At 50.4% G+C, this 12,974-nt stretch overlaps 1 protein-coding gene across 7 annotated transcripts in view; it reads left to right on the forward strand.

Annotated features, from left to right (window-relative positions):
* AGRN (agrin) overlaps positions 1-12,974 on the forward strand; it is a 192,721-nt gene that overhangs the window by 159,744 nt on the left and 20,003 nt on the right. For all 7 annotated transcript variants that reach the window (XM_078379240.1, XM_078379242.1, XM_020782252.3 and 4 more), the window contains 11 exons: positions 109-214; positions 1,879-2,259; positions 3,086-3,220; positions 4,366-4,493; positions 5,066-5,180; positions 6,117-6,236; positions 7,501-7,845; positions 8,458-8,650; positions 9,517-9,732; positions 12,128-12,357; positions 12,698-12,832. In XM_078379240.1, coding sequence (XP_078235366.1) covers positions 109-214; positions 1,879-2,259; positions 3,086-3,220; positions 4,366-4,493; positions 5,066-5,180; positions 6,117-6,236; positions 7,501-7,845; positions 8,458-8,650; positions 9,517-9,732; positions 12,128-12,357; positions 12,698-12,832 — 2,104 coding nt within the window. The remainder of the gene's footprint in view (positions 1-108; positions 215-1,878; positions 2,260-3,085; positions 3,221-4,365; positions 4,494-5,065; positions 5,181-6,116; positions 6,237-7,500; positions 7,846-8,457; positions 8,651-9,516; positions 9,733-12,127; positions 12,358-12,697; positions 12,833-12,974) is intronic.

The following is a 12,974-nucleotide window of genomic DNA, read 5'->3' on the forward strand; positions in this document are numbered from 1 at the left end:
CTAGGCATTTAACCACCTCTTCTCCCTCTCCCTCTCTCTCTCTCTCCCTCTGCCCTCTCTCTGTGTGTTTGTCTCTCTCCCACTCCTCTCCCGACACACATGTCCTAGGTCTGTGGTTCTGATGGCATCACCTACGGCGATCAGTGCCAACTGCGGACCATCGCCTGCCGGCAAGGGAAAGTCATAGAAGTGAAACATTTTGGGCAGTGTCAGGGTGAGTTCCTCAGTGGTGCTGTGAGAAACCATCCTGTTCCATCAAGACATTGCTGAACGGAGTGGGAAATCTGAAATGTAGTAGTCACCCTCAGAAATTGTTCAGTGGCTGTTGGTGAGAATGGCTTGTTCTTTCAAAGAGAGAGAGAGAGCAATGGATAAAGGCAAGGCAGCTGCCCAGCACGAGATCATAAGGAATACAGCAAGCTAAGACATATAGCCCTGGGCAAGATGCACAGTCCCAGAACAGCCCCCAAGGAAGGGAATGGCAAACCCCTTCTGGGGGCACTCTACTTTATTAAAAAAAAACCCTGGAAAAGGTCACCATAAGTCAAGACTTGTTGGCATGCAATTATTTTTAAGACATCCTCCAGACTGCAGCTAAGCAGCTTTTTAACAAACTGTGCTGTCTCTCCCCGACCCACCTTCTGGCCTTGATCCAAAAGAGGATTCTGACTGCTCCTCACAAGTAGGGCTCAGAGATATTCACCCTTTGGACGCCAGATAAGCCTTTGAGGTTGCTTCTTGCGCCTGCCAGCATCTCTACCCTTGGGTCTTGGTAGGAAGATGTGACAACTTAGGGGATAAGGTCTGTCTGCTTCACCAAGGTTCCCTCTAGTCTGGATAACCTCATATCTGGGGAGTTGCTACTGGGATGCCAGTTGATTTATGATTAGGGCAGGAGAGAAGGAAAGAATTATGAATTCTGCTGTGCCAAAAGACCTCTAGGACTCCCATCCTAGTGACAAATATTCACATTTTGACCCCTGTAATGGCTGAAAGTCAGGTATTATTTTGTCCGGAAACAGAAGACGGAAAATTTATAGCTGTGATTCCAGATGAGATCTTATTGATTTTGGTGTGTGATACGCGAACTGATGGATTAACCTGAACTGGAATCAGATGGATGGGGTAGAGTTTGGAGTTGTCTGAAATACGAAAGGTGATTTGGAAATCAGTCTCTCTCTCTCTCTCTCTCTCTCTCTCTCTCTCTCTCTCTCTCTCTTCTCAGCTGTTCTGCCGGAATGTTAAAATGCATATAATGTCAATTCATCTCACTTGTCTTTTTTTTAAAAAAAAATAATCTGAATCATGAGTCTCTAGGCACAGTAGTTAAACTGCAGTACTGCAGCCAAAGCTCTATTCACACTGCGGGTTCAATCTCAAGTAGTTGGTTCAATGTATTTATTTAAAATATTTTTACCCTGCCTTTCTCGTCAAAAGGACCCAAGGTTTCCTCAGTTTTCCATTCTTCTGAGGCTGATAAATAGAGTACCCAGCTTGCTGGGGGTGGGGGGGGGAGGAGCAATGTGTAGTCTCCATAATTAAATTGTAAACAACTCAGAGAGTGCTTTAAGTGCTATGGAACAATGTGTAAGGAGTACGCTTTGCTTTTTTATGACATAAAAGTCATGTCATATTGTGGTCGCTAGAACTTGTGTGTGTGTGTGTGTGTGTGCGTGTGTGTGTAATATGTGTTAAATTCCTCCCCCCCCCCACAATAACATCCTTTGTGAATGCTTAGGAGCCTCCTCCCAATAGCAAACAGCAGTACTCCAGAGGTTTTATGGCGCCCTCTTCATGGCTTGTGTCCTGCAGTACAGGGTGAGTTTTGCAAGTCCCTGGCCTATTTCTGATCAACCCCTGTCTTTCCTTTTGCTCCAGAGTCTCTCATGCATTCCAGCCACACCACGCCACCCACAACGCTACGGCCCCTGGACTCCCTTCTCCTCCCTCCGCCCCCACGAACCACTCCTCCAGTTTCTGAGCCGGCAAAGACCGCCACGGGCTCCCAGCATTTTGCAGGCAAAGCCTTCCATCCGAGCCACCCGGCCACGAGGCGGGTGGGCACCACCCCTCACCCGGCCACAACGTCCTGGACCACGCACAGCGTTCGCCAGACGTCCATTCGTCCTCTCTCCACTGCCCCGGTCACCCCTGCCGCCAGCCAGCCAGCTTACAGCGAGTCCGGCAGCGCGGAAGGCAGCGGGGAGCCAGAGATGGGCGCCAGCGGAGACCAAGAAGGCAGCGGCACGGGATCTGCCGGTAAGGCAGCGGCTCTTTTGACAGTCACGGGTTGGGTTTCGTCGTCCTTACAAGCAATCCTGGCTCACCCAGGAGGCCAGTCTAGACCAATGTCTTATTCACTCAGTGCCTGTGGGAGCAGATGCTCCGTGTCGTGTTTTCCCCATCCCTGATATTCCGAGGCAAAGTGAAGAGCGACACGCAGGCATCTGTCTTCACTAGTTTTATTTGTTTTATTTAAATCATTTATATGTCACATTTCTCCCGACAGGGGACCCCAGGCAGCTCACAACAGATTAAATAAAAAATTTGAAAATATATAAAATATATAAAAGTCACATTTAAAAACCAATTAAAGAGACATTGAGATTGGCCATTAATTTCAGTGCCTGTTTAAAAAAATCCACGGCCATCTCTGCATCATGTGGCAGTGAATTCCATAGTTTTAACTGTGCAACCTTGCAGAGACAAAGGCCTCGTGGCGCAGTGGTTAAAACGCTGTACTGCAGCTAAAACTGTGCTCACGACCTGGGGTTCAAATCCCAGGCAGCTGGCTCAAGGTTGACTCAGCCTTCCGTCCTTCCGAGGTCGGTAAAATGAGTACCCAGCTTGCTGGGGGGGGGGGCAATGTGTAGCCTGTATAATTAAAATTGTAAACTGCCTGGAGAGTGCTTGTAGCGCTATGGGGCGGTATATAAGTCCAAAAAAAAAAGAGAGAGAGAGAAAAGAAAGGCTGGCCCTCAAAAGTCTTCCTGCGTGGGCTTCCCGGGAAAACTCCGGGAGCTGAACTCAGACCTTCTAGAAGATGTTTGCTTCTTTCTCAGTCACCTTACTTTTCACCCTGCAGGCGATGACGAGACAGAAGAAAGAAGGGTCGTGGGCACCCCAGTCATAGAGAGAGCCACCTGTTACAACACCCCCCTAGGATGCTGCTCTGATGGCAAGACTCCTGCAGCCGATACAGAGGGAAGCAATTGCCCAGGTAAGTGGCCCTTCCTCCTTGGTATGCCCAGCCATTGGTCAGTTCCCTGTAGCTGGCTGGGTGGCTCGCTCGGCTGGAGCACCTGGCGATGGTGCCAGGGGTCCCCTCTGTGCCTCCCGTGAGAAGATCCAGCCTTGACAGCCTCGGGCAAGCTGCATCTCCGGAAGAAGGGGATGGCAAACCACTTCTGATTGTTTTATACTTCGTCAATACCGTCAACTTGAAGTCAACTTGATTATCACACAATTATTAGTTTTAATTGGCATTAGGAACACTGTTCTAGCACATTTCAAACTCTGTTCAAGTCTTACTGGCCTTCAGCCCTGGAATGCTGGGAACTGAGAAATAACCAACCAACCAATCAGAAAAGACCCAAAAACAAAACAAACCAACCGAAAACACATCCCTAGAGAGAAGAATCAAAAATCTTTGTGAAATTTTCCAACCGCTTCTGTCCCGCCTGTGCCCAGCACTTCATGCGAGGACCCACTCTGGCAGTTCTTTTGAGACTTAATAACAATTTGATGTTTGCTATCCTGCTGTATCCGCATCTGACTGTAACTGTCCATTTCCAGCCCTTCCCAGGTTTTTTTGCTCCTGCTCTGTTGGGTTTCCCGGCAAGAAGCCTAAAGACAATGACGTCCCCCAGCCCTTTCTCTCTCCTCCTCATATTGCTTTCTCCGTGATTTCTGTTCCTTTAGGCCTCCACTTTTGTGCATGGAAGTGCCCAAACCTTTGTCTGCGACGTGTCTGCTACTTCTTAGCTAACTGTCTTTCTCTTGTTACTCAGGATGGTCACCATCCGGGGTGGAGCTTGCAGGAACCTGTATGGTAAACCCGTGCCTTTTGGGGAGGGGGGGTTCCTCACCATATCGACGAGCATTCTCAATATACTAACCCTCCATAGCTCTGCCGCTCCTCCCCGACCCATCCGAACTAACCCCAAACGCTGGCACAACCCATAAACTCCCATCTTCTCACTCCCCGGATCCTACCGAGGGACTGAACACTCTTGGATTGTTTGGGCTGCAATGTTGTTCTTCGAAATGTTGTTTCCGTTGGCTTCCCCAAGGCCTTGGGTTGAGATAACGAAGCCGTTCCGTCTCGGTCTTGTCTCTTCTCCAACCTCCCCCTTTCCCCTGCAGCCACCAAAGTGTTCCAGGGGGTCCTGATTTTGGAAGAGGTGGAAGGCCAAGAGCTTTTCTACACGCCGGAGATGGCTGACCCCAAATCGGAACTTTTTGGGGAGACCGCCAGGAGCATCGAAAGTGCGGTGAGCCTCTTGCACCCTAACCTTGAAAAACATGCCCCACCCTCAGTTGTATCATAAAGAAATGGGATTAAGCAGACAGAGAAACTCATAACTGGGAGAGGAGGCAGCAAACTCTGCTCAAGCAAAGGTGTGTGTATGTGTTAGAATTAAAGATCCTGGAAACCTAAAATGAGGAACAGTATCGTTGAGGTGGCTTATAATTAGGCAGCTCTATCTCATTTAATACGCCCTCTTAAATCCTCATTATGGGAGAAGAGGCAGGTGCAAATAATAAGTAGTTAAAAAAAAGCAGGTGTAGATAGAGAGGCTGTGCCAGTTAGCTTGTTTTTGGACTGGATTCGTTCAAGTGATGTGGACAGGAGAGGCTGGATAAGATACGGTTTCAGACTACAACTCCCAGAATTCCTTGCCCATCAAGGTCACTTGCCATAAAGGTTCTGAGAGCCCGAATCCAGCGAAACAATCTCTCCAAGCTGTGGTCTGGAGCAACCCCAAATCACCTCTTCCTTAAATCTTTTCCCTTTCCGGTTCCCCCCCCCCCTTTTTTCCTGGGGCATCCATCTGATCATTAGCTGGACGAACTTTTCCGCAACTCTGACGTCAAGAAGGATTTCAAGAGCATCCGGGTGCGAGACCTGGGGCAGAGCAATGCCGTGCGTGTCATTGTGGAGGCTCATTTCGACCCCGGTGAGTGCGATCTGTGCCCCCCTCCTCCTGTTGGGATGTATTCACTTAATCCCAAGAAAAACTGCCTCCTTTCACAAACCCTGGGGATATTTGGAAAAGTTCAGGCATGCACAGCCACAGACAAGGGCATCCAAGCTACGCTTCTTTATGGTATCATCATAGATTCGAACCGAGACATGTGCATGGCTTCTCAAACCCTGGAAAAGTTCCTTTTTTGACAGACCCATCCTCACACTGTAACTCACGTCTCTGGGCGTTACCGTTCGAAACAAGCAAACAGGCGGTGGCACCTTAAAGACCCACAGATTTATTTCAGGGTTGTAATCCATTCCCACCCAGATTTAGTAACTTCCTCCAGATCTGCCAGTTCTGCAGAAGTACGGGTTTAAACTTTCAGGGGATTGGTGAGGACCTGGGAGGGGATGCAGAAATGTTTCCTCGGTATTCTGCCAGAATCTGTGGCTCCAAGTGGAATTGCAGTTAGTGGGGGAAACTCTGCCTCTTTGTCCTTGGAATTAAGTTCATGCAGACTTTTCGTGTTTGTTTGCTTGTTTTTAAACATAGCCCTCTGTCTTGTCAGGCGGTGAAAAGGAGAGGCACATACAGAGCAAGGAAAGGTTGCTTTAGCAGTGGGGTCTTGTTAAGAAAAAGACACACATGAACATGAAGGGCTCAAAGCTGCTCTCCCCCCCCCCCTTTTGATGGCTCTCCTCCTATTCAGATGTGTCTTGTACTCTGCAAAACAGACAAAGCAGAGGAAGGTCTGGAATGGAGGGTGTGCCAGCCTTTAGATCTCTTTTTCTGCAGGGGATTGGGAGAAGGTGGGGGTGGGTGGGAAGAGAGAGGATTTGATTTTCAACGATGGTATCAAAAGGGGGGAGACCATACAGAGGCTCTGATGCCTCCCACCCCTTCTTTCCTTGGGCGAATCTGCAGCCACCACCTCCACAGCGGCCGACATCCAGAGGGCTCTTCTGAAGCAGATCAAAGCGGCCAAGAAGAAGACCATTCTGGTGAAGCGGCCACAGCAGGAGAACATCAAATTCATGGACTTTGGTGCGTTTCTCCTCCTCCCCTCCCACGTCTGCTTCTCCCAAATCATTCCCTTGGCCCCAGTTTCCCTCTTAGTCCCTCTCTTTCTCTCTCTTTTTCTGCCTTGGTGACACTTTTCCCCCTTCAAAGGAGGTCTCCGCCTGCTTCCATTCAGGTCTGGTGCCCATCAGAAACCTCCCCTCGGTGCGTTATTATCCTGTCGGCTGCCTCTCTTGTCTCCAAAGCGAGGATTTTTAGAGGACATTTTTTTATCTTGAAGAGATAATGCTGGTTTTATTTGAAGCCGTAGCAAAGCAGCCCCATCCCGAACAAATTCTTCCAGACTCCCTCGGGAGAATCGGCTCCCCCTCCAGTCTCGAAAGCTTCCTTCATCTCTTTGGGAAGATGGAAAAAGCGCTCGGCACTGCCTTTAATTAGCACCGGCTTCCCGGCGCTTTTGATCCTCCGCCGAGCCCGGGGTTTGATCTCACCCCCGCAAAGGCACAGAGGGACAATTCTCACATTAGGATCGATGCCTTGCTTAATTTGAGAGTTGTCTCGGCACCCCTAATGGAGAGAAGGACACCTCTCGAGCTGTGGGAGTATGCAGGTTTCAGCTGGGATGACGTAAAGCACCTTTTAGAGTGGGGCTGCTCAGAGGCGGGTGCCAGCATGTGGCAGGATTGAGACGCGCTGCCTTGAGAGCCACGGTGAGGTAGAGTAACTGCAAGAAGGCTCTTTTAGTCGTGGGGGGGGCAGATTTACTCTCAGAGAGGTTCTTGAGGGCCTCATTCTGACGTGGTGCTGAGGATGCCGAGCTAGCATTGAGGACATCTAGTCCCCAGTTTACAGTCCCCAGTGAGCCTTAGACCTCACCGCTCGCCTTGCTTTAGTCATTCTCTCTCCGTTAGGCTGGCCTGCCTTGCTGGGCTGTAGTCAAGCATCAAGTAGAGAGGAAGATGGCTCTTTACCCCACTTTCAAGCTGAAAGAAGACAAGCTGGGCTATTGAGGTAGTGAAAAAATAAAATAAACGACTCACAGCTCAAACACCACCACTGTTCTCACCTTGCGTGAAGTTAAAAGGTAATATAAGAAAGCGCAAGGCTCATTTACCTTGCTTCTTCCAGGTTAAGGTGCAGCATCCGCTATAGACTTCCTTTACTTGAATTCTGCAGTCTTGACACTGATAATGCATGTTTGAGCCTCTTGTGGCAGGGAGTTCCACGGTTGTTTTTCAGCAGGGCCACCCCCTCCCCAACTTTCCTTCTCATCTTTGGCTTTTTCCAGACTGGATACCTCAGCTCTTCACCACGACCACGACCACCAGCACAGCCACCACCGTGGCGCCGGCAACCGCCGCCACGACCCGCCGCTTCACCGCCGCCCCCCGGGTCCTCTACCCGGGGAGGACTCCCAGCAAAATCTCCCTCGCACTCACCACCAAGAGGCCTGCGACCACTGCGCCGGCCACCACAGCCCGGAAGAAGCCGGTGCGGCCACCCCCGGCCACCAAGAAGCCGGCCCGGCCCTGTGAGTCCCACCCTTGCCTCCACGGCGGCACGTGTGAGGATGATGGCCGGGACTTCACCTGCAGCTGTCCAGCTGGCAAGGGAGGAGCTGTCTGTGAGAAATGTAAGTGAATGTAAATTCAGTGGGAAGGGCCTCAAACCTCCGTTTTATAGATCACCAGCGCCTGCTATGGATCAGTATTTCATGCGCGAGCGTGACAAAGGTGGCTGGATTTGCAGGGGTAAAAAAGGTCTCTGCTGCAGCTTTCTCAGGTGGAGATCATGCTAGGAAAGGGTGGAAAGCAGCAGGAAAAGAGGAAGCCCCCCCAAGGTGAGATGGAATGACTCCCTCGAGGAAGCCCCAGAATTGAGTTTGCAAGAACGGAACAGGGCCATTAAGGATAAGATCTTGTGGAAATCACTGATTCATAGGGTTGCCCTAAGATTTCCAAGCCATCCGTCGTTCAGGCGCCAACCTTGTCCCATCGGAGAGCAGCTACACTCCCCAGTTGCCACAGCCTGACACCCGTTTATCTGTCGTGACTCCGTCCCGGGTTTTGTAGTTAGTTCAGCAACTCTGGCAAGTCACGGCAGCAAAGATCTCGTTATGTGTTGGGAGTGCAAGACCAAAAGGGGGGGTGGGGTGATCGACACACATCAGTCTAGCCCCCCCCCGTACAAATGTATAAACCTCTTTCCCATCTGAAACTCCTCTGTCTTTGCCTGTCTGCGACAGCCATCAGGTACTTCATCCCCAGTTTCGGCGGGAAGTCCTACCTGGCGTTCAAAATGATGAAGGCCTACCACACGGTGCGCATCGCCCTGGAATTCCGGGCCTCCGACCTCAGCGGGCTCCTCTTGTACGACGGGCAGAGCCACGGCAAGGACTTCCTCTCTCTGGCGCTGGTGAACGGCTTCATAGAGCTCAGGTGAGTGGCTCTGCCGGCTTGAGAGGCCATCCCTTTCTCACAGAAGGTAAGGTGAGGGCCAGCTGCTTTCCCTCCCTCTCTCTTTCTGTGAGCCTCACCTACCTTACAAGGTCATTGTGAAGAAAAATGGAGGAGGAGAGTCATGGGACACACCCCACACACTGTTCCTCCAATCAGCACAACATAATGTTGAGTTACATTTATATTCCCATTTGGTTCCACGAGCTTGTGGATCTACATGGACCGTCTCCCCCCACCCCACACACAACAGCTTTATCATCACCTCAACCTTGTGAGGTAGGTCGGGCTGAGAGTGACTCTCTTGAAGTGATCAGAGACTGCTGTCGCTCAGCAGGGGCTAGAACCTTGTCTTCTGAATCCCAGGCCTGCCCTCGAAACCCTACTTAATACGGCCTGGGTGGTTTGGCCGTGTAAACCAGTGGGTCTCAACCTTGGGTCTCCAGATATTCCTGGACTACAACTCCTAGAGATGCTTGCCCAGCGCAGCCGGTGGTGGAGGCTTCTGGGAGTTGTAGTCCAGGAACACCTGGGGACCCAAGGTTGGAAATGGCTGGTTTAGACTGAACTTGTTTCCTCTCTGGACAATATTATAAAATGCATTTTTCACATATTAACACTTGCAAAAAAAAAAAAAGTTCAAAAGTGGTTTTTTGCTGAAAACACTCACACTTCGCACAACCAATCTGAGATGCAAACTTCAGATTACTCTGCACCATTTCCCTCACCTCTTCTTTGTTTTCTCTTCTCCCCCCCCCCAACCCTGCCCTGAGGACCTCGGCTTCCCTTTTCTGCCTCAGCTGGAGGAAAATCTGACACTCTCCTTGTGCACCCTTGTTCTTTCTCAGGTTCAACACCGGCTCTGGGACAGGCATCATCACGAGCCGGGTCCCCGTCGAGCCCGGGAAGTGGCACCAGCTGGTGGTCAACCGCAACCGAAGGAACGGCATGCTCTCTGTGGATGGAGAGCCGCCCGTCCACGGCGAGAGCCCCAGCGGCACGGATGGGCTGAACCTGGACACCGACCTCTTTGTCGGAGGGGCTCCGGAAGATCAAATAGCCGCGTGAGTCATCGTGGGGGATAGAGGGGGGGGTGAGAAGCAAGGAACCCCCTGCGACTCTCTCACCTTTTTCAGCCCCCGCTCCGTCTCTGTACACCCATTGCAGAAATCTGTCTGTTTTTTTTTTCCCCATCAGGCTGCTCAAGGAAGGGTATGCAAGGTTTCCTAGCGGCATGGGTGGGGACATGAGCCACGGGGCTCACTGTCAAGTTGGACTTAAATCACACTGGTGGCTCGACTCAGACTTGACTCAGGGATTTTTTTCCCTATTACTCAGACTTGAGTCACGACCTAAAACCCACCCACCTCTCCCTTTTTTCTGGGGGAAAAAGGTTGTTCTTCATAGGGACTCAGACTTGGGACTTGGGACCAAAGACTCAGACTTGGGACTTGGGACCAAAGACTCAGAGTTGGGACTTGGGACCAAAGACTCAGACTTGGGACTTGGGACCAAAGATTCAGACTTGGGACTTGGGGCCAAAGACTCAGACTTGGGACTTGGGACCAAAGATTCAGACTTGGGACTTGGGACCAAAGATTCAGACTTGAGACTTGGGACTCGGACCCAAAGACTTGCCAACATCCCTGCTATATGGTCTGTCATCCTGGCACCAGCCTTATCCAGACGGAGTGCAGCTATACTACATAGTTGCCACAGTCCGATACCAGTTTTACTGTCATGGCTCCGCCAGAAGGAATCCTGGGTTCTGTAGTTCAGAAGAAGGGCTTTGGCTGCTCTGGCGGAGAGCAATTTCCGTGCTCGCTCAGAGCAGTTTCTCTCGAGAGGATGTAAAAGCAACAATATTCCATAACAATCAGGTTGGTTAGAAAAACCACATAATCAAAAAAGAACAAAATCCAAAAAAACACACAAAGAATGCCGGTAATCAATACAGCACTCGCCGCCTAACCACAAAGACATTATACGCTCAAACAAACAGCAGGGCTGTAATGATGGCGAACTTAAACCACAAGTCAGAATTTGTTTATCCAAAGCAATACAAAATAATACATATGTATATATATGTATGTATATGTATGTATATGTATATATGTATATGTATAATATAATACATATTTTCTATATGTGTGTGTGTATGTATGTATATATGTATGTATGTATATATGTATTATATGTATTTTATATGTGTGTGTGTGTGTGTATGTATGTGTATGTGTATATGTAGTATATGTATATGTATACATATATGTATACATATGTATATATATGGGGGGGGAAATCGCTAACTGCCAACAGTCAGAACTGTGCATTGAAAGAAATGAATGCAAACCAATTACGAGTGCCGGTGTGAGCAAAGGCAATGAAGATGTTAGAATGCAGACTTAAAATTAAAGACTTTGAAGTGTGTTTTCCTTAATCTTCCCTGCCTCCTTCATTCTGATGTCATACAGTCTATAGCCAAGCAGGGGTTCTTCATTTAATTGGAAGGGAACCAAAGTCTCACCTACCAAGGCACAGGTATAGAAGCAAAGGGGATCTGTAGCGCTCTGCTTTATACTCAGCTGTATTGTTGACTATTCCTGCTTTGTTTGCTGGGGCAGCACTCGGTCTTTTGGAGTTCAGGGCCTCCACAGCCCAGTTAAGGGCCAAGACTTTGGGGAGCTGAAGTCCAAAACATCTGGTGGGCGTCCCTAACCCAGCACAACACGTACCAGATGGGCTGGATACGGCATGCGGCACCCACAGCTGGCAGGACTGATGGTGTTAGCTGAATGGGAGGCCTGGAATCTCAGTCGTCTGGAAGGGGCCAGATTGGATGATCCTCCCGAGGTTCTAGACCAGGGGTTTCCCCACCCTGGGTCCCCACATGTTCTTGGACAAAAACTCCCAGAAGCCGTCACCACTGGCTTTGTAGGGAGCTGTCGTCGAAGAACATCTGGGCAGCCAAGGTTGGCAAGCCTTGGTCTAGATTTCAACTCCCAGATGGAAGACCTGGTCTGCTCTGAGCATCAGGGGTTCGTGTGGGTTTCAGACGACCGTCACCTGTGGGGCAAGCACTATAGCCAGGCCGTACAGCCTCTGCTTTACTGAGAGCGTGGCGTAGTAGCCCTGGGAATGAGAAGCTCTGGAGATCAGCTGCAACTCGGATGTAGGCCATCCTGAACTTGTTGGATCGAGGAGGATCTGAGGAGATGCCTTCCCAACTTCCTACTGAGATCCCAAGGGCTACAGGCAGACCTCCCTGCTGTGCCCGTTTTCTGAATACTACCCTGTGTTTGCCCCTTAGAACTTCGTACAAATGGTATTTTCTTCCCAGGCTGAAAGGGGTCCCTCGCTGTCGCTGTCGTTGATCCTGTCGTGCCTGGGCTTCAAGGGGGCAGGGGAAAGGCCTGGCTCATTTTTTTGCCTCTTCCTTTTTTGTCTTTTCTCCTCCAGGGTAGCCGAGCGCACCTCGGTCACCACTGGCCTGAAAGGCTGCATCCGCCTCTTAGACGTGAACAACCAGATGTACGACCTGCGGGAGAAAGGCAGTGACGTCCTGTACGGCAGCGGGGTGGGCGAGTGCGGCAACAACCCTTGCCACCCCAACCCCTGCCACCACGGCGGCCTCTGCCACGTCAAGGAGGCAGAGATGTTCCACTGTGAATGCCTGAACGGTTACACAGGTGGGCTGAAGAGATCCCCAAGGGATGTGCGACTTAACTTCTTCCTGCTGGCTCCCTCGTTTCCTGTATCACAGGGATGGCCTACATTTTCTTCCCTGACATGCTAGTTTTCTAAATGCAGGGTTACGGAGTGGGAGGAGAGGCTGGCTTCCATGTTTCCCTCAAACATGCTAGCTCTCCATATGCCAGAAGGGTGAGAGGGATGATTTGAGCCTTCCTCCCTGAAAGGCTAGCCTTCTGAATGCAAGGCACAGGTGTACATTTTTAACTTGGAAAATAATGTGCGGCTTCGTGGTCCTGGATACAATTTTGGATCCCCTTGTGTTTCCTCCCCCCTCAGGGCCAACCTGCGCCGATGAGAGGAACCCCTGCGACCCCAACCCCTGCCACATTTCTGCCACCTGCTTGGTGCTGCCGGAAGGGGGTGCCAAGTGCGAATGCCCCATGGGGAGGGAAGGCGAGTTCTGCGAGTCAGGTTAGCTCCTCTTGGCTGGATGTGGGTGAACAAACCGGGGAGGAACCGAGAAGAACAATTGAGCCACAATGTGTGGGATGGGAAGACGTTCCACTATGGGAAATGCATTGTTTCATCATCTTAATGGATAAGATAATGGATA

This window comes from Pogona vitticeps, chromosome 7, assembly GCF_051106095.1.
Source record: "Pogona vitticeps strain Pit_001003342236 chromosome 7, PviZW2.1, whole genome shotgun sequence".
NCBI classification, from domain to species: Eukaryota; Metazoa; Chordata; class Lepidosauria; order Squamata; family Agamidae; genus Pogona; species Pogona vitticeps.